Below are 21,817 nucleotides of genomic sequence, written 5' to 3'. Positions count from 1 at the left end.
ATGATCATCCTTAAGCCTTGAAACCCCTGACGGGAACACTCCTGTTTCCCAGGCTCCGTTTTGAGTGCTTTCGTGAACCGAGTCGCCGTGAGAAGACGGTGAGAAATGAGCACCAACAGAAGGGAGTCACGGGCAGACGCAGAACACCGCTCCTCCGGGGTCACTCCTCAGACCTGCAGAGAAAACTCCTCGGAGGCCTGCGGGTCGGAGGGCCCCAGGGGCGGGCGTCCGGACCCCGCTCACGTAAGGACGCTAGGCGGCAGGCAGCAATAAAGAGTCTGTGCCGCCTGCTCTGCGGCTTGTTCCAGCATCGGAGCCCAAACCTCCAACGCATTCTGGGGAGAAAGCAAAGCAAAACCCGAAGAAACACAGTAAAGCAGAGACGGACGTCTGGAGACACTTGGTACACGTCCCCCGTCACTCCAGATAGGACAGCATTCCTGGGAACAAATCTTAACCACGTGTCTCACAACCTCCTAGTAGACTGGGGTGGGGTGGGGGCTGGGGAGGGTAATGATTCAAAGCCAAGTCCAAAGACCTCCAGTTTTCCCCGTGGGTCCCAGGCCCCTGGCTTCTAAAAGGGGCACACGGGGTGGACGGGGAGCAGGCGACACAGAAGACAGCTCCGTGTATCTCGTGACTCGTCAACCCGGCGCAGCGACGGTCACACCCACTCGGGAAAGGGAGGGGAGCCTGGGGGCACCCGGCCTGCCAACCTGCACACTCTGCAACCGTGACGAGCTGAAGCGGCAGCCACGGCCACGCACGCTGCTTCTGCTCCCGCTCCCGCTCCCGTGGCTCTAGTCACTTCGCTGATTTAGAAACTCACTGCATGGAACAAGCAAAGTTCTCGCTGTGCTCACCGTGTGGCCAAAGAAAGAACTAGAAGGAGCGATGCCACCTTCCTACTGGGCTCAATTCTGTGGGAAGCGTCTGTGAGCATCTGTGTCTCAGGGGAGCTGCAAAGGCCGACTAACACCTGCCAGCTCCGGGGAAGCCAGAGATGGCACAGGGAGGGTGTGGCCCGCAGGCTCTGGAGGGAAAGACGGAGACCCGGACGGGTGCCTGTCACAGGCGCACGTGCATCCGCAGGGAGACGTGAAGTCTGTCACGGAGGAGACACACACACGAGCTGCCCGCTAACGCGCGCCTACACGTGCCTCACACCGGGTGCCATGGCCCCAATCGGCACGGCGTCTTCATTCTGCACAAAGCAAGGTTCAGAAACGGCTCTCTCTGCTGAGCCAGGGTTACCGCACACCAAGCAGAGAACGTCTAGGGACGGACACCTCACCCCCGTCCGGGACCAGGCCCAGAGGCGGCGGCCCCGACCCCACAGCCCAGTCCCAAAGCACACCCTGACTTCCGGCACCGGGAGGCACATGCAAAACGGCCCCCGCCACACGTCCCCGCGTGTTCCCCAGAGGACGGCCACGCGCACACGGCGGGCAGGCTCAGGCCGCTCCCCAAGGCCCCGCCGCACGAGCACGTCACCGCACACCGGCACCTCACAGCGGCTTGCTCCGCGGCCCGGACCTCCAGTCGCTACACACCTCGAGGGCACGTGGGTCTGAGAAGGGACGCGGCGGGTCCATCTGTGTCCCCCAAAAGGAACGTCCACATCCTGAGCTCCAGTACCTGTAAGGGGGACCTGTAAACGTGGAGGCGCCTGGGCGGCTCGGTCGGTTAGGTGTCTGACTTCAGCTTGGGTCACGATCTCAGGTTCGTGGGATCGAGCCCCACACGTGGCCCTGATGGCGTGCTGATAGCGTGGAGCCTGCTTGGGATGCTCTCCTCCCCTCTCTCTGCCCCTCCCCTGTGCACGCTCTCTCTCAAAATAAATAAACTTTAAAAAGCGAGTAAATAAAACATGGACCCAGGATCCGGGAGGATGAGATTAAGCTATAAGCAGAAGTCACATGGGAGTCGGGCGGGCCCCAATCCAAAAGTCCCCATCCTCCTAAGAAGAGAGACATTTGGACCACGTGGGAAGAAGGGTGCCACGTGACCACAGAGGAGGCGGTGGAGGGATGTGGCCGCAGCCCAGGGATGCCTGGAACCCCCAGGAGCGGCAGGCAAGATGCCCCCCTGAGCTTCCAGAAGGAACGCAGTCCCGATGAATAGTAGACCTCAGGCCGCCCGATTGTGAGAGAGCACACTGCTGTCTAAACCACGCAGTGGGGGGCGCTGATTGTGGGCTGGTAGCTTGGAAACAGACTCCCGACCTTCAGACCCTCGGCTGGATCACAGTAACCCCATGCCTAGGGCCGCCCGGTCAAGCCTCCGGTTGACGGAGCTCAGGCCCCTTCCTTCCAGAGAACGTGCCGATGGCTCTTCTCTTGTCCCCCACCCTTGCCGGGCGCTCACACGCAGGGCCTCCGGGTGGCTCGGGGGGGCAGCCTTCTCCCCGGCCCTCCCACAGGGCCAACCCACAGGCTTCTCCCCACTGGCAGGGCCGGGTGCCCCCGAGCGTGCAGACAGGCACGGGGGTCCGGGTGGGCCACAGACACGGCCGGTGCACGGGAGATGCCACTGGCCGAGGCACACGGGCAAGACGACGGCAGGGCCGGGCTGCTGACAAGACCAGCTGGACGCCGGCGGGACTCTGAAGCTGCTCACGTTGCTTACTGGCAATCGTGAGAAACCCGGCAAAATCAAGACAAAACAAGCGACGGTCTCTTAAACAGTCACGTTCCAACTTTCCACTAGGAACTGGCCCGTTCTGGACCAGCTCTCATTACCCTGTTAACCTGCAGAAGAGGCACCTCCCCCCATGTGCTGAGGGCATGCTCCGCCCGGAACCAGCACAGGGCGAACACTGGACCCTGCTCCCCCCTGGGCCCGAGCCCTCCCCCAGGACACTGGAGAGGCAGACACAGAAACAGAAGCGGCTTCCAGGCCCCGAGCCGTCGGCACAGAGCCCGACGCGGGGCTCAGACTCACGCACCGGGAGATCGTGACCCGAGCTGAAGTCGGACGCTCCACCGACTGAGCCCCCCGGGCGCCCCAACGAAGGCCTATTTTTAAGGAGCCAAGGTATCCCCTCCTACTTCAGCGAACCGCCCACTAACCGGCCCCTCTCAGAACCTCGTCGAGACCCCTGCACACCACGGGCGCACCCGGTGTCCAGCAGCTGGCGGCCCGCGTCTGGCCGTGTGGCCCAGGCGGTCCGCGTGTCACTCTACCGGCGCCACTCCCAGGGAGCGGCTGCATCCGCGGACAGGCAGCGGCAGCCATCACGGGGGGCATGGGTCCGCGCCCTGACCGCTACCTTTCCACAGGCTTCCGCTGCAAACTCAGCCGCACACACGCATCTTCACTCTTCTCCAGCTAGAGCACCCAACTCAGGGCTCAGGCCAACTTTCGACGGTGGGCGCAGGACCGTCCCTGACGCCGAGTGCCGTGTACGTCTCGTGACGCAGAAACGGGGAGGGAGAACCGCCGGTGAGAGCAACTGCACATGCTCAGAGGCACAGAGGAAAAATCAGAATTAAAACTCAGTCTGGGTCGCTGTCCAAGCTTTTTGTTTTACTTTGGGAGCCAACACGAAATAATGGCCTGGATTTTGACAGTAAGGGACCGTATTTGTTCGCACGAGAAAATAATTCCTCGATCGGTTTTCCACCTCCTTGATGTACGCTGTGCACGGAGCAGCCGTCAGTTCAGTAGGCTCATCTCCCTGCCTCCCTCTTGCTCGCGCAAGCCCGACGGTCTCGGATGTGACACTCGCTCTCCCACCCGAACCCCGCGGCGCGTTGCCCCTTTCATCTTCAAACTACAGACGATCCTCAGAGGACAGAAAAGAGACACGGTGGTGTTTCACGAAGTGTTTCCAGGTGTTCCCCTTTTCACCTGTGTGAGAGGACACCAGGAACCTTTCTGGCTGCTCAGAACAGGGTGGAAACCACGCTGACTCTGTGATGTTACCGGGTCAGAAGCTGACCTCTGCCCTTGAACTATGCAAAGTGTTAACACTGGCATTCGCACCGGCCCGGCTATGGACCGTCGCAAATTTCTAAACCTAATCCTCACGGAGTCCAGAGCGAAGCCTCCTGCATCTGCAGACACGGCCCGCATGGTCCCGTGTGCCCGGCCCCTCTGCCAGCGGGGCAACTGCGCATCACGGGCTCCTGATGCGGGAGAAAAGGACCTGCGTTCTCACTGTCCCTCAGGTACCCAAGATGAGCGAGTGAGTGAGACAACGTAGGATGCTGTTAAGTTATTCAGCTCACCATTAAAGCAGCAGCGTGAATTTGTTAACCAGGCACCGTGGTCGGAATGGATCTAGGGTTTCCAGATCAAAGACTCCTCATGAACACACAATGGACTGAATACTCAGCGGTTCACTCTCAAAGTGGGTTAAAAACAAATGGGAGGTTCTACTGTGCTTGAAAACTTTCTCTTCTGGGGGAGCCCGGGTGGCTCAGTCAGTTGGGCATCTGACTTCGGCTCAGGTCAGGATCTCGCGGTCAGCAGGTTCGAGCCCCGCATTGGGCTCTGTGCTGACGGCTCAGAGCCGGAAGCCTGCTTCTGATTCTGCGTCTCCCTCTCTTTCTGTTCCTCCCCTGCTTGTGCTCTGTCTCCCTCTCTAAAATAAAGATAAAAATTATTTAAAACAAAAAACAAAAAACAAAAAAACTTTCTCTTCTGTAGTAATCTCGTCATTTGATGGGTCAAGGGCTCAGTGTGACTCCAGGCGGGCTCTTGACTCTTACCCATCAAGACTCGGCACATGGCATGCCTCTCGCTGTCACAATGGCCTGGGGGTGGGTCCTCGATGGCCCTGCTTCCTCCCTGCTCAGCGTCCCACAGGATGACCACGTGCTCCCGAGGTCTCCAGACCGTGAAGACCGACAGCACGCCGACGGCAGCCTTCCCCCCCGACTTCCCGAGAACGTTCTCCACTGACTAAGCTCTCTCCTTCCACAGGGAGGCTGGGGGCACAGGCTCAGGTTTCACGCAAGGGGGCCTGTCAGAGCACCTGAGTTTGCACGAGGCAAGTGCCAGGTTTGGTCAGAGGGGAATGGAATGTCCTAACGGGTGTCCCTCTTTCATTCCCAACCTCTTTGATGAGGAAGAAGGGAAACTTCTGTCCAATGACAGCGGTATCAACGGCCATCTTGCTTCCAGAGTCTCACCTTCCACCCAACTCGCTGCTAGCAGAAATTCAGAAATTCCGTTCCTAGGGCTGCGGTGGTGACCTGGCTTCCTCTCAGCCGTCCCACTAGAACGGCTCCTGGAACGGGAGTCTCGGGCCTAAAGAACCCTTCACATGCTCCCCAGCTGCTTTGTTTTCTTAAACTCCCAAAGAAACAAGATGAGTAGAATAAAAAAAATGTCTCAGAAACAAACAAAGTTAAAAGCTATTATTTTTTAGGGTTGCTGGGTGGCTGTTGCTTAAGCATCAGACTTCAGGTCAGTCTCACAGCTCGTGGGTTTGAGCCCCGTGTTGGGCTCTATGCTGACAGCTCAGAGCCTGGATCCTGCTTCAGATTCTGTGTCTCCCCCTCTCTCTGCTCACACTCTGTCTCTCTCAAAAAAATTTTTTTATGTTTATTTTTGACAGAGGGAGACAGAGCATGAGTGGGGGAGGGGCAGAGAGAAGGAGACACAGAGTCCAAAGCAGGCTCCAGGCTCTGAGCTGTCAGCACAGAGCCCGACGTGGGGCTCGAACTCACGGACTATGAGATCATGACCCGAGCCAAAGTCGGACGCTCAACCGACTGAGCCACCCAGGCAACCCCCCCAAAAAATTTCTTTAATCTAAATTTTTTTTTTTTTAATTTTTTTTTTTCAACGTTTATTTATTTTTGGGACAGAGAGAGACAGAGCATGAACGGGCGAGAGGCAGAGAGAGAGGGAGACACAGAATCGGAAACAGGCTCCAGGCTTCGAGCCATCAGCCCAGAGCCTGACGCGGGGCTCGAACTCCCGGACCGCGAGATCGTGACCTGGCTGAAGTCGGACGCTTAACCGACGGCGCCACCCAGGCGCCCCAATCTAAATTTTTTTTAACGCAGAAAAAAAAAATTTAAGACTATCTCAACAGCTGAATAAGTGTTTCACAACGTATAATTACAAAAATGCACTCAACTTTTATCATCAGCCAAGCTGCCCCAACAAAGCACACCTTCACAAATCACACAAACTTTCTCAGTGTGGATTTACGCCACACGAGTGGGCTTCTGTCTGCCCGAGGTCATGACACTGGTGTTGACAGACTAACCCCCAACCCATCAACCTAAACAGGCAGGGTCATTTCTGGGGGCGGCAGCGTGTTGCGTGATTCACCCCATAAACGTCTCCATAGAAACATTCAGGTGCTCATAACTCAGTGCTGCCCCCGCAGCCCACACTTCCCACAGGCCTACTGTGCACGTGGGCAGGGTCCCTCCCTGTTACAACGTGGGCCCCGCCTTTAAGGGGCTCGGAGGCCAGCCACACTGGGCACAGAATGGATGCCGAGAGACGCCGTGATCCTCTTTGCAGGCAACCTCACAGCTTATCCTTCCCAGCCCACGATCACGGCACAGATGTTCCACACCGACCGCCAAGGAGAGCAGGGTCAATGGCCTCAGTCCTCAAATGCCGATGACTTCTCCTCTCGGAACCCTGCCAGCATGCCATGGGGCCCGAGCCGCCAGCCAGGGGCCAGGCCAGCTCCGGCCCCAGGAGCACACCCTCAACGGGGCGCCCTCCTCAGACCCCAGGACCCCAGGGATGCTACCCGGTGCAGAACCCAGCGAAGCCAGAGTCATGAAGGTAATGACCAGCCGTGGTCGGCAGCCCCGAGGTCTGAGGCCGTCTGTTGTAGAGCAAGAGGTGACTGAATCAAGAGTGACGGTTCAACTCCTCGCACGGGGAAGTCCTCCTGCCTACACTTCTACTCTCAGGTTTTCGGCACCCGCAACCAGCGTCAAATAGTTTAAAATACAATAGATGCACGCATGCACGCAGTCACCCAGACGTATGGATTCTGCTTGTTTGTACCTTCAGGCAACTGAATCACGACTCACTCCCGACTGGTTCTAATTCTGGCAGATTTAGACCAAGACTCTCCTGTAACTGCCGTGCCAATGCCAGTCAATGTCTGCGATTTGAAGGAATACAAGCACCTTCCTGTCCAACCATCATCCGCACTTCCATGAGCAAGTGAGATGAACGAACCACTGACTCTGTTCCACTAGCAACTTAAAATTCTCAAGCGATCGTCACCAAGTACATGTCTCAAAAGCGGTACATATACTAACTGAAAAGCACCCTGCCTATATTTAACTGCCTTTATCCCAGTTGACTCTGCCTTAATCATCCGAGGAAACCCAAGAGACAAGATTTACATCCTTGTTAACATAACCAAAATGCTTGGCGGGCAAGGGACCCCATTGCTCTCCTAAAGAATGTTCTCAATTTAAGCAGAATTACAATATGCTCTAATTGAAACAACACATTTCCTATGCCTGATGTAATCTAACCTCCCAAGAAAACAATTAACTTCAGAGAAGTTAAGAGGGGAAAATAAAGCATTTTCGGTTTAGCAACATAATGAGTCACAGGCGATGTCCAGTCTTGGTATGAAGTCACATGGCGGGAAGCTTGACGACTCGAGTGAGCGAGCGACCTCAGAGCACGCCCACCTCTGCTATGGCACCCAAGCCGGCCGGCCTCCCACTCTGACGGCGCCCAACACCCACAGCAGAGGGGGGTCCGCCACGCGGGCTCGTATTCCCACAACACCACCATCTGTCCTGCTTGCCACGGGCATTCATACCTGACACTTTCAAATCACAACTCGTTTTGCGGAAACAAATCCAACAGTGACAACATTTCAGAACAAACGCCCTGTCTTCGGCCGCTTCTTCCCTGCACTACTCAAACTGAACCTCTCTGCACGGAGTCTGTACTCCCACGTCTAATTCTACAACCGCACTGCAATCTCTTAAACTGGGTACAGTTTTTTAGTTGTCCTTCCAACTGATTGGAAGAGCTGGAAAACTACCGTGAGTTGGCCCAGGCTTCAATCACATAAATCAATCAGAACCAGAGCACGTACCTGTTGCTACCTGGACCCTGAGCATCCAAATATTCCCGACAAAGACTCGGCAACGGTTTTATCCAATACTCACCATTCAAATTTAAAAACCGTTGGAACAAATTGAGAGCCAACGTTTGTGTCGTGTGTGATTTCTGAGGTGGGGGCGAGCCACGATCACATCTGGGCCCGGCCACAGGTACCGCCCGTCAGCCCCCCTCAAGTCCCAGGTTCCCTTCTGCTAGCATCTGGGGACACTACTCACTGGGGTCAAAGTCAGACGGCATCTTTACACTTATTTAAAGCCTGTACATAGTCCTAGCCATATAAAGAGAAAGCAGAATTCACCCTCAACGCTTCGGTCTATTAATGTGAAGGGCACAAAACACCAGCGTTAAGTTCACGAAGCACCACGTACTCAGGACGCTGGTGCCCGAAAGCTGTGAACCGAGCGTAAGTCCTCTGTGGACGTAACACAGATCTGAGAGTGTTTTATCTGGGAAGGTGGGAGTCTGGGATGGGCTGGAAGGCGCCTTCAGTGTTCCCACTTGGGATCTCAGACCGGAAAGCACCACGCACTGGAGTCTTCCGTCCAGGATAAGCTCAGCAAGAGCTGGGATCTGAACCGTGAGCGCGTCTCGCTAGGGCCAAACTCTGACTCGCAGCCGCAGGGGGCTTATCGTGGGGCTCTGACGACAGGTGACAGGACAGAGGGCGCACACCACAGCTTCTACCAGACTCTACAATGCACAGACGACGTCCCCGCACAGAGCCGGGTCTGCCTGTCCCGCAGGCGAGGTGGTGTGAGGGCACGGCCGGACAGAGCAACCCCAGGCAGGCTCTGGGTGTCCTCACCACCCCTCCTCCAACAGGAACTTGGCCTGTTTCCCACCCCCACCCCCCCCGCCCCGTACTCGAGAAAGCTCTCCCAGCAGACGACAGGTAATCAAGCACCTTCTTGAGCTCCCCTATCGCGCTTAGGGTCCCTGGAATCCAAGGTTGAACACCGACCTGTTGTACTTCATGGGGACTGTTTATGGCAGGCCCCACTTGTGAGGCTCGCATTCAAACCTGAAAAGTTTCAAGTCCACATCTACGAGGCACCTTGGGACGTCTGCCTCAAAGTCAGAAAGCCAAACAACACTCTTGGCCACAGGCCCCTCTGCTTCCCGGAAGGTCTGCTCACGGGAAGGGCAGCGGTGTGGAAAGGGAACGTCCCTTCTCCTCAAGATCAGCGTCGTCCTCCTGAGTCCCGAGCCCGCACGGCCTCGCCCTGCCCCAGACAAGAGCCGGCATCACGAGGAGCGGGACAAAACAGGCTGACACATCTCTGGAGGTAATGAGGCTCCTGGACGATGAAATGCAGACAGCCATGCGATATAAGTCTGGAATTTACTGCCTGTGCCGGGACAAGTTACGGCGAAAGGACAGACACCGAGGCGCAATCTTCTTAGAATTTAAGAGGGACTCCTAAAACATTTTCGACCGCATCATTCTTAACTAATGCACAAAACCGGACCAAACTCGAATCCTGTGTTACTCATCTGAAAGTATTTTTTTAAATGTCTCGCCAAGGTTAAAACGTCTACACAACGTTACAAGCCCCTCCCATGCATGGAGGGGCAAGGCCGACAAAGCGGGAGTTCGGCCCGAGCCGGACACCACGCCGCGGCCACTGTGACCGGCCTACGTGCTCCAGGGCCGTCTCGTTAACGCCTGCCGGGCTCAGCTTCCTGGGGCAGGGACAGAAGCAAGGCTCGCTGACGCTCGTAAAAAAGGCTGCCTTGACCAAGAGGTTCACTCTACAAGGGACTCTGCTGCTAAGGACGGGCCTGGGGGTTTTCTCAGCCACTTCCTCCCCAGCTCCTGTGTCGGCAGCACCGTGGTCCCCACCTGGGATTTCCGGTCACACAAACACAGTGCCTCGCGCCACCTCACCTTCCTCTTGCCGAGGGTTCCCTAAGAGGACCAAACCCCGCGCGGCATTTCCGTAACAAACAACTTTTATTCGTTTTGAACAGCTAAATTTCTAAGTTAAGTTGCTTTTCACTGATCAGGTTCAGCCACTCTTTCTTTAAAAGGCTCATTCATGGCATTAATATTAACAAGAAACGGAGTACCTCCTAATTAACTAATGCTTAAGTACACAGCTGTCCGAATAATGTCTCTCTCTGTCTCTCTCTCTCTCTCATACACACGCGACAAAACTGACAAAACGACAGGCTGTTCTGTGCCAGAAGTGCCCTCTTCTCCTAGACAGCACCACAGGGCCGACCCGGGGTGGGGGGTGCCCCACAACCACCAGTTTTCTCCGACCAAGAGCAAGTAGGAGATTCAGGCACGTTACGTCCAGAAGGAGCTGCGGGACAGAGGCCCCCTGTCGCTGGCAGAGGCCGGCCTGACCCCCACAGCCGCTCCCAGCCGGGCCTTCCGGCACAGACCAGCTGCGACTGCCCCTGCGGGACAGGGCTGCCCCTCTCCCAGACCCCGCCCTGCTTCCTCGGCAGGAGGAGCTCTTCCACGCCCCTCCCCGGGAGCCCCCGGTCGCGGTGAGGACACACCACCCGCGCGTGAGCAGCAAAAGGCCTAGAGACCCAGCGACAGGGGCAGCCAGGTGACACGGCACCGGAGGCGGAGGCTCCTGGACGACGAAAGGCAGCTCCCAACTCCTTCGGGAAGATTTCATTTTAACGCTCAAGTACCAAGAGTATCCCAATTTTCCTGAAGTAGACGAGGTGGCTTCAGAAGTATGCTGAAAAAGAGTTTGGAGTTCAAGTGTTCACAATCGTTTTTCTTAAACTTAACTGAGACTCTGAAAAAAAAAAAAAGCATAAGCTTTCTATGCACTGCTTTATCTAAATATCTTTTATCAAAACATGAAAAGAAAGATGCGTTAATGTTCACGACGTAAACGCTATGTAATTGTAAATGTTTTAAAAATCACTTAATGACAACATCTTAGAAGTTTAGATCTTAGAATTTAGAACTCAGAACATCTTAGCTCTTAAAGTGACATCAGTGGTCATCGATTCTGGTCCTGTTCAAACTGCAGTCACAAAGTCGAGTTAATCACAACCAATCTTCAAAACCATCCCAACCAATCTTCAAAAAAGATTAAAAAAAAAAAAAAACAAACAGAAAGAACAGGACAGAATAAAAAGCGTGAAAGCAATCAGCATGCAGTGAAGCCACTATCATTCTGCGAGCCCGCTCCGACCGTGCGTGCGCACGAGGGAGAGGGCGAGAGCCGCGGTACAGAACCACATTCTCACCGTGGACACGGGCGCGTGGCCCACGGGCCGGCATCTGCTCCACCACGTGCCTTGGCCGTCCACCCGCCGCAGTGAGCGAGGAAGGACGGGCCCGACGAGCGGGAAGGACCCGGAGCAGAGGCCCGGCGCGGGTGGGCACGACCGCCGCACCAAGAGCGCCTCCCTGAGGCAACCCGGGTCCGCCTGCATACGCACGTCGCTCCGTGAAAAAGCTCCCAGCACCTGAGGAAGGCCATCGTTTCTCTTTTAAAATGCATCCCAATCGTCTCCTCCACCCCACCGCAGACGGCAACCCTAGGGCTCTTAATCCTTGAGAACTGTTTTCCCTTTTCAGAATCTTCTGAAAATCCACACGGAATTAAAACTCCTCCCGTCATACCAACCGCTAACTCAGGAAACTGAAATCCCTTAAGCACGAGATCACTTCACGTGCCTCACACTTTTATCCGTGCTTCGTCCACACATCCAGCTGGCATCCTGTGAATCGCTACGGGGCAGGACTGGCTCCGGCCTCCTCCTGAGAATTCCACATTTCTCTGCTCCCGATCTGGTCTGCTACACGAGGCCCACCCTCTCAAATCCCACGGTTCCAAGTACCACGCGGGCACTCCCGGCGCTTCACCGTTCCAAGTTCACGGCTCTCCGTTCCCACAGCAGGAGAGGTTAGCCCCAAAGTGCTCACTGAGCCGGGAACAGTACAAGAAGTCACCCGCACCCCCACGGGCCCCGTGCTCAGACTGGGGACGACACACATCGGCACAGCAGGAACCAGCCCAACCAAGCGCCTCTCTGAACACCAGGGAACACTGGAAACAGGGCCACAAGCGCTGAGGCTCCTCCGTTGCACTCCCAGAAGGCGCCCTCGCCCAGAGCCCGTGACCAGAATTAATGACTGCATTTTAATTTCAACCTCAACAAACCTGGCCATCTAGCTTCCCCCCAAAATAGATCAGGAAGGATTAGGAAGCAGTCATTGCACATAGCCAGGAACGGCTGGGAAGAGAATAGGAAACGTGAACATGCCACCTGGCCCGGGGCCGCCTGGAACCTGCTCTCGGCCGTGACCGTCCCCCGGAATGCGGCTTCCAACTACACCTGTGGTTCTCCGCTGGGCTGCAAGTCAGCTGTCCTTCCTCTGACCCTTCTCTCCCACACTTGGGGGACAACACAAGCGCCCTAAGCCCGTGTCTCTAAAGCGCCAGGCGCACTCTCACGTGACCCCGTAGCCACATGAGGGCTGAAGCCCAGGGGGCCCCACACAGGACAGGACTGGGATCTCACCCCGTGTAGCCCGAAGAGCACAGACGGCACGGTCTGTGGCGGCACGGGCAGACCCACAGCCCGGGGCCGTGCGAACGCAGGGCAACCGGCCCGACAGGCCACGACAAAGGTGCCAGCCCTCGCTCTGGACGTGGCCTCACGGGCCCACCGGCGGCAGCAAAGCACAGCACACGTGTCCCTCCATCCCATTCACAAAACCAAGGACAACCACGGCCCCACAGGAGCAGGATGGGGAGGGGCTCGGCGGTTCCGGTCGGGAAGCAAGTGGAACGAGAGGGCCGGGCGGCGTGGGCGCTGGCCCCTGACTCTCGGCTGCTCCGGAAGGATCTGGGGCGTTGCTGCATAATGACTCCCAGTGACAGACAGAACTACCGAGTAAGAACTGAACATGAAGCTAATGAGACCGGCGGTGGGTCTGTGAACTCCAAAACAACAAGAACACGTGACTTTCTTCGGGGGGCTTCTGGAATTTAGGGAGGCTCTTCTCTTTGCAGAGCAGAGATGGCCTTTCAACACCTCTGCTGCCTACAACCGCAACCGGTCGACCTTCGATAAACCAAACGCCAACGCCCACGCCGGGCCGGGAAAAGGCTCCATCGCGAGGAAACTGGGGAGGCCACGTCTGGAGGGGAAGGAGCCACCACGCCCCGGCACTGTCCTCCTGCGGGCGGGGGAGGCCGGTGCACAAAGAGACAGAGCCGACGGGCCGTGGAGGCGAGGGCGGGAGAGTGAACCACGGACGCTCCCACCTGCGACACACTTCTAGGTCACCCTGTCAGCGACCTCGAGGTGAGTGGAGGCTTCTTCTGTGTCTTGTGAAACATCATTCTCTGTTCAAGTTTTTGGGGAAGTTAAAAAACGAAGCGGTCACAAGCAGGGTAACTCAGTACGAACAAGAACCGGCCAAATGATAAAATAACAAAAAGGAACTTCCACAAACGGAGAACAAGAAAGGAGCAGCTGGCGGATTTGCCAGGAAAAGGCAGCTTTACACGAACACACACGGCTCGCCTCACCCCTCACGTGAACACACGCTGCTTACTTCAATCAGAGCAGAGTCTCCCTCAGAAAAGAACAAAGGTGACGGACCCTGAAACTCCTCCAGCCGCCACCAGCGTTGCCCCTGCCTGCCCCCGAGGTGTGTGTGTCATCGGAGGCCCCCGAACACGACGGACAGTGAGAATCAGGCCGAGGTGGGAAGGCAGTGTGGGATTCCACAGGCAAACAGAAGCGGATGGTTCACAGACCGTTATGCGTGACACAGACGGCGATCAGGATGGCAGCTGGGGGGACTTGGCAGGGCGCTGGCCAAGAAGCAGGGAGCTAAGAAGCAGGGAGGGCGCCCGACGGTCGAACGCATGGGAAAGGACGGCTGCTCGCGGAGGACAGGCCCGGGCGCGACGGCCGACCCCGGTGAGACGGCCCTTGGTAACTGTGCACACAAGTCTCCGGTCTGCGGACTCTTCCGAGAGGGGCTCCTCTGACGGCCACCACAGGAGCCCTTCCTGAGCTGAAAGCAGCACCTGCCGTCTCGTCCACAGAGGCTGGGCTCTCCGCCCTCACGGGGTGTTGGGGACGTGCGCTCTACAATCATGCACACCGGCACGGTACTCAGGTGCTACAAAAGCCTGATTATTTCTCAAAACTCCCGAGAGGAATCCTGCTCAGGAACAGAGACGGAACGAGGAGGATATCAAATGTAACATACTTTCCTTTCTCACGAATTATAAAGTTCAGCGACATTTTCATTAGGATGAAATTTCACTCCCAGTATAAACACAAACCACGAAGTTGTCAAAACCAGAGATAAACTACACATGACGACCCGTCCTCTCCCACCCAGACAGGACATCTCGTGCCCGACCGAGAGAAACATGCGGCACAAACCTGCTGAGAACTGACCTATACGGGCCTGACCAGCAACCCGATCTCCGAGACAGGGCTCAGAGGCAACAACTGGGGACCGTTCGGTAACCCTGCAATGCTTCGGCTTTTTGGCGCTTCAAGACTCTGATGAAAACCTCACGCGCAGGTTTCAAGACGAAACCGAAAACCGAGGCACTCCGATCTAAACAAGTGACTGAACTTAAGGTCTGCGCACTTCTCCCCAGGCGTTCGGAGGGTTTCAGATGAAACCCGGGGGGTGCCGCTGTCCTCCCGCTTCTGATTCCAGGGACACACGTCCTCATGCCCCATGCACGGCAGACACCGGGCCATCGTCACTGACAACGGGAACGCACACAGGTGTTTCAGAAGGGGAGAACACGGCTGGTTTCGAGAACAGCACGTACCATCTCGACACGAATCGAGCTCGAGGTCTGTGGCTCGTAAGTCACGTTTCAAAGGAAAGGAAGATTCTTCAGACGCTCTCCCGTAATTATTCAAAGGTTATAAAGGTCTCTTTAATACAAATTCTTCAAAAGGACGTGAAAATATCCATCCCCAATCCACCAGGAATTTAGACTCGATCTAGAAAGCAAATCACGCCCTCAAACCCTCACAGCAGGAGCACTCTCCTTTGTAAAGACAGTTTGTATCAGGTGCTCAGTGACTGTGCAGTTACGCTTTCGTCAGAGATACTTGGGAAGGTGGTGACCGGCGTCTGGCAGTAACGCACAAGAACAAAACCGAGCTCGTTCTAACACACAGCGACTGCACGAACCCAGCATCCACAACACTCGTGGAAATTAACAATGATAAAGAGCCGGTGCGGTTCCATCTACAAACAGCTACATAAACTCCCACAAAGAACCAAATGCAGCCCAGAGGCCCACTGCCACGGGTCCACGTCCTTCAGGATGTCTGCGGCCAGCAAGGGTAAAGCCGGCACTTCCCCAAAGTTAACGCTGCACCACCCTCTCACTCCCGGGCCGGCCCCGCGGCACGCGAGGTCTGGTGACCCGCTCGGCAAGCGGGCGGTAAGTGACAGCAGATGCACACTCACCTGCCCGTCCTGTCCCACGTGGTGGATCTGGAGATTGCCCTGCAGAATGGGTGGAAAAAGGAGAAGTCAAGGACCGGAACAACTTCCAGACACGAGGAGACAGGGGCAGGAGCGCCCCGTGCCACGTGTGAATAGCCAGCAAAACCACTAACAGCAGTTCTACAAAAGTTCAGCCCCTTGTAGCGATAAAAACTCCACAACAAAATATCTTAAAACTGAGTTTACACTTTTTCCTCTTTTAAGAAGAAAAACTGTGAAAGACGTTGTGCTCACCTCCCCCCATCCTGACCCCAGATGAAAATGTCATTTTTTTCCCCGAACATTTCATTTTGAAACAACTCTGATGACAAGAACCAACAGCAGCACAGAGAGGTCCCGCGTTCTCCTCATCCAGCGTCCCTGACGGGGACACAGGAAGACACAGGGCAAAACACAACCAACCAGACGCAGGCCCACTGGCGTCTCACCAGATGGAAATGCACTGTCATGTCTTTGGGGAAAAAATGATTGATTTAGGTCTGGTAGGCTCTTCTGTCACTGTCCTCACGGATACCTTCATTGTGACAAAATATTTAATTGTTAAAGGAACAATCTAAGGCTTTACTGTGATAAAACTAATCACATACTCTAACTTATTATGAGGTAACCATTAGTGGCAGCACCAATTTCTTCTAATTCCTGGCACTCAATTCCTAACAGAAACAGAAAATGCGGGATCGCATGAACAACAGGGAGGCGTTTATGAAATCCAAAAGGGCAAAGTTGATCAAAAAACTGAAATCCAAGCAGCAGTCTAATGATTTTTTTTTTTTTAACAGCAAGACTATTAAAACACAAATCTGTACAGATTTTCCTTCTGGAGGCTACGAGCAAATTAAGCGCCCTGCGCAGTGGAGGATCCTGCCAGACGTCTCGGGCCGCTGGCTGGGCCTCGGCACCTCTGACACGGAGCTTCCCCACCCCCCCAGAGAACACCCCGGCCGCGGCCTTCTGCAACCCGCGTCCGCTCTCCTTTGCTCTCCCACCCAGTACGGGCTTCCTCCTTTGCTTACCTGCCCGCCCACCAGTCAGCAAACGGACCGTGCTCCTGCGTGAGGCCCGCTTCTCACGGGACCAAGCAAGCACCCCTTCGGCGGCATATCCCTATTTGCCCCTCAGAACCTCTGCGCCTCTTCCCTTGGCACACGGCCCGCTCACAAGGCTCGGACGTGTGCGGCCCGTGGCCTCCAGGTGAAAGCACCTCCCTCCTAACACACCCCGAGACCCTCTCCCCACGGTCCCTCCCCTCCAGCACAATCGCCTCCTAAGGAAGCAGGAGTCAGGTGGCCACGGCTGGACGTGCGTGTCATCCGGGGACCCCCCCCACCCATCTCCCGCCATGGAAAGAGCCCGTGGGCCCTGGGTGGGCCCTGGGCAGCTCTGAAGGCCGCCACTCACCTCGCTGTCTTGCGTGATCTGCACCTGCTCGCCCTGTGGCACCTGTGCGATATGGAGGTGGCCCTGTGGGATCCGCAACAAGAGAACACACCAAGGAGCATCAGAAGAAAATCAAAGCCACAGGAAACGAGAAGCGCTTTCTGGAACTTTTGTTTTCGGTTACCTGCTGGCAATCCAGGACAACTAAATCCTGAATAGTACAATATATATACGCATAGTATAAGCTTATTAAATAGCCTCCTAAAATTAAACTGTCAGAATGTGACACGTACAGAACATATTATGGCTAACTCTCAATGGGGCCTGGAAAAATCTGTCAAGTCTTTAACTGCTACCCAACAGGCAAATTTAAGAATGTGAGGGTCATTTGGAAAAGAAGGGAAACAGAAGTTTCCCACAAAATTAGACTAACTTTTTTTTTTCTAAATGTTTATTTGTTTTTGAGAGAGACAGAGCATAATCAGGGGAGGGGCACAGACAGGGGGAGACACAGAATCCAAAGCAGCTCCGGGCTCTGAGCTGTCAGCGTAGAGCCTGATGTGGGCCTCAAACCCACAAACCGCAGGATCGGAGCCAAAGTCGGACGCTTAACTGACTGAGCCACTTAGGTTTGTAGACACAAGCAGATAAACGATTCCCATAAATGCCAACATGGCTCAACACCACTGCAGGATTTTCTCTTGCTTTCATTTTACTGCGTGTAAACTGTTCTGAAGTTATTCTGGAGTTCTTTCAAGAACCTTCTTACTACAAAGGTAAGAATTAACTGCCTTTGTGATTGTCACCTAAACAAAGAATTCACTATTTCTATTCACCATCTACGACTGCTATCTATCTCATCTGCAAGATGAAGACCCCCCCCCCCCCCCCCCCCCCGCAAAAACGCTCATTAACACTTTCCGGAAGCCGGCCCTTTTCCAGGCAGCATGCTGAGTGCGACGTCACACTGAGGCCACCCTGAGCTTTCCAGGAGAAAGCCTGGTCACGCAGCTGGGTGTGACTGGACGGCCAACGGGACCCCGGGGGCATGAAAACGTCCCGCTGCCTGGTGACGCTCCTGCCCTCCTGCTCTCCCCAGCCGTAGGGGCCAGCATGAGTCTGGAGGAATTTCTACCTGGGCCAGACCACACAAGGAGGGCTGAGGCAGGGGTGTGGCTCACTGCTAAGCCAACTGCCCGCACGAGTCTAAGATACAGCCAGGCATCCAGAGGAAGTGCTATGCGATCCCCGAGGCCACTCACTAGCTCTTTCCACTGAGCCCAGGAGGAAATTTTCTTCCCCCAGGAAAAGGGTGCCCCTGTTTCCGAACTGAGAAGACTATCTATGATGCATCGAGAGCGCCTCCCAGGATGACAGGTAAGGGCAGGGATGGTCGAATGGCCTGCCCCCCAGAGCTGACGGCGGCCACGGGGGCAGCACGTGCAGGGGAGCCACGAGGGGACACCGACAAGGACACACCCCCTCGGGAACCACCCTCATTTAGGAGATGCAGAGCTGACACCCCGAACCACTTCTTTAGACTGGCGCTCTGACCTCACCCCAAGCTACCATGGCACGACCCGACCCGGAAACGCAGGGGAAGCCGGGGCCCGCCCTCCCCACCGGCCACGCCCCCACCCTGCCTGCCCTGGCCCCGGTGGAGGCAGACTAGCGAGAAGGGCACATACTACTTGGACCTGTCCGTCCTCTCCGATCTGGTGGATCTGGACCTGCTGGGCGTTGGCCAGGGCGTAGTGCAGGGCCTGTGGCGGAGGCTGCGGCATCTCGCTGGCGGGGGGCGGCGTGCTCATCACGGTCTCTGCAGGGAAGTACAGAGGGCCTCAGCAACCAGCGGGGGACAGGCCAGCCATGGGCACGCCTCTGGGCTTCCCTCCCTCCCCAGCACCACCTTCCCCCAAAGAGGAAAGGAAACCCCTCCTTCCCGGACAGCGGTCGGCAGGTCCCAGTGAAGGGGCCATGGCATCCTGTAGAGTCATGAGTTGTCAGTGCTGGGGATCGAGGTTTCTGACCGGGGGACAGGAGTCCGGGGAAGGGCTATTCTGACAGAGGAGTCTCATCTGCTTGTTTAAACGAGTTGCTCAGGATTCGTCAGCAGAAGTGAAACAGAAGCACAAAGGTGGGGTTACACCCTGCTTCTCACCAGTACGTTATCGGTATTTGTTCACGGACAATTAAGCCCTCTATGGAAAAAACTCTCCATCCTCTTGTTTAAAGATGCATTTCCAATAAACCTTCACTTCCTTTGTTTAATCCCAAACGAGACCTTTGTGTTGACATGTTGCGTATTAATTTTAGTTGTAATGATACCTTAATAGAATATTCTTAAACGCTCAAAAAATTAAAGGCTCAGAAAAAACGTTTTGATTTTGTGCATACAATTTTTCCGCAGAGAATTACGGTGCACGGACATTAAGAAAACGTAAACACAACAGGATGAGACTCAGCGAGATGTGGACCGTTAACACAAAGGAGAAATAAGACGAAAAATGAGTATATCTTTCTTCTATTCCATGGGCATTAAATTGACACAGTATATACATTCCACCTCATAACATTTTGATATTTTTTTAATGTTTATTTTTGAGAGAGAGAGAACGAGAGCATGAGTGGGGGAGGGGCAGAGAGAGAGGGAGACACAGAACCCGAAGCAGGCTCCAGGCTCTGAGCTGTCAGCACAGAGCCCCATGCAAGCCTCAACCCCATGAACTAAACCATGAGATAATGACCTGAAACGAAGTCGGACACTCAACCAACTGAGCCACCCGGGCGCCCCTCGCTGCCTACATTTTAAAAACTAACATAATGGTGTTAAAATGTTAATACTTGCGTTATGCCAAAAATTACATCCTTCTCAATGATTTCAAAGTATAATGAAAAGCTTCAGGTGTCAACGTTTTAAAATGTCGACTTAAAAATACGTGAGGAATACACGCTTTCCAACCTCTTAAAGAGGGTACGTGACCAAAACACTTAGAGTCCACTCTGCAGGTTAGTCGTAACTACGTAACTAAATAGATGCTCAAATAATTCCCGCTCTGGTGTCAATAAACATCAGCTGATCGTGCCAGTTCTCAAGGGGTTCAGAGATCCAAGAGGAATTAGAACCCCAAGGTTCTAAAGTAACTGCAGAAGACAGGACCTATGGGTAGCAAGTAAATGCTTTTCAAACCTAAGACTCAAATTCTTGAATCTGCCAATTAATCAACAGCTCCCTATAATTATACAAAGGAAAAAGTGTGCAACAGAAAGGCAGGCCGCTCCAAGAGCCCCCGCACCCCCGCTCCCCTCTTTGTCCGGAGGAGAGACTGCTGCACCCACAGATGGGCAGGCAGTGGACTGTTACGAAATGGTTCTCTGCAGCTCTAAAATATTGGGCGCCGCACAGACACCCTCCTGAGGCCTTCAACTCACTGATGAGGCCGGCAGGGAGTGCGCCGGGCTGCAGTTTAAACCGTGAAATGCAGCCACCTTTAACTTCAGCACTTACAAAAGTTTCCACGGTGCTGCCAGGTGGGACGGTACAAGACAAATGTTTTAATAAATTGGTGTTTTATGAATTCAATGACACTAGGGATTGTATGGTTTGTGTTCAAACGGGCAGTACTAATTCAGCTTTAAATAAACTAGCCTCGGCTCAGAATTTCCTTTATATTATTTATTTGGAAACTCCTTTTTTATCTGGCCATTCCAAAATAAATAAGACAAACCCTGCTGGAATGACTACCAATTCCGAATTAAGCCAGGAATCCTGGCTTAACTGCATTTTCCCGGATCATTTCTGTCACCAGAAGAGCCTTCAGTCTCAGATCTGCTTTGTGAAGCTGAGAGCGTACAAACAGAGCAAGGAGAACCTGCAAGAGTCCCGTTAGCTAATCACCGACTTGGTTTTCTCTAATTCAGTCAAGCATGCAGTATAATAAAATGGCAAACAATTACATCAACGGGAACTTCCAAAGCAATGGACTTTTTTAAAAGCGTGGTAAGAGAAAAAAAAACGCTCTGGGTCTCTCGAGAATTCGATTCCAGGCGCGCGGCAGGCAGCTCCGGCTGCCGGCGGGCCGCACGGGAAGGGCCGGCTGCGGGGCGCGAGCAGGAGCCGGGGACGGGCTACAGCAGCTCCGAGCGCCTCCTCGACCCACCCCAGGCGCGCGGGCCTCGGGAAAGGAACCGCGCGCTCGTCTCCCTCCCGAGGCTTGTTAAGAGCACCACCTCCGTCCTCCTCCTCGTCCTCTTCTTCCTCCTCCTCCTCCTCCTCCTCCTCCTCCTCCTCCTCCTCCTCCTCCCTGCGCACCACCCGGGGCTGGCAGCAGCCTTCTCACGCGGGAATGACACCCGCTTCCGGGAAGGGCAAGACGAGGGCAGCCCTGCCCCCTCCCCGTGCCAGTGCGCTGCGCTCCCGACAGAGGAGCCGCCGCCGAGGCCACGCGAGGGGCTACTGTTGTTCTTCCAAAGCCACCGGTGTCGGCGGGCGGCCGGGGTTTCCCGGACACCGTCTATTCCAGACAGGGCGTCCTGAGACGCTGGGCTCACGCCCCGCGTGCCAAGCCCGCCCAGGGCCCTCGGGAAGTAAAGACAAGCTTGCACGGCGGCCACTCACCGCCCACGAGAAGCCACCAGCACCTGAGAGTCACTCAAACCCAAAGCATCTTAGAAGAAATGCTGACAGGCTTAGTAAACAAAGAAACAATCGAAGAAACTCCTGTCTCGGTAAACAGAACTACTATCATTTAGTTGAAAGGAATGCTACTGACTGGAAGGGAGATGAAAAATCCTAAGTAAGTATGAAACAAGTCAGAACGCCACCACCACACAGCAGGAATCACACCTGAGCAGGAGGCTAAGACCCCCCCCCCC

At 55.0% G+C, this 21,817-nt stretch overlaps 1 protein-coding gene across 6 annotated transcripts in view; it reads right to left on the bottom strand.

The window, feature by feature from the left end:
- The window catches only part of BANP (BTG3 associated nuclear protein), a 110,959-nt gene that overhangs the window by 9,990 nt on the left and 79,152 nt on the right, over positions 1 to 21,817 (bottom strand). For 4 of the 6 annotated variants that reach the window (XM_040443298.1, XM_040443295.1, XM_040443300.1 and 1 more), the window contains 3 exons: positions 18,631 to 18,761; positions 16,964 to 17,035; positions 15,527 to 15,565 (listed from right to left, as the gene is read on the bottom strand). In XM_040443298.1, the coding sequence (XP_040299232.1) occupies positions 15,527 to 15,565; positions 16,964 to 17,035; positions 18,631 to 18,761 (242 nt within the window). The remainder of the gene's footprint in view (positions 1 to 15,526; positions 15,566 to 16,963; positions 17,036 to 18,630; positions 18,762 to 21,817) is intronic. The other 2 variants (XM_040443299.1, XM_040443301.1) reach the window with 1 other exon arrangement.

The sequence above is a fragment of the Herpailurus yagouaroundi genome, unplaced genomic scaffold (assembly GCF_014898765.1).
Source record: "Herpailurus yagouaroundi ecotype Mexico unplaced genomic scaffold, PumYag 190, whole genome shotgun sequence".
NCBI classification, from domain to species: Eukaryota; Metazoa; Chordata; class Mammalia; order Carnivora; family Felidae; genus Herpailurus; species Herpailurus yagouaroundi.
This window is presented reverse-complemented; position numbering and strand designations above follow the sequence as displayed.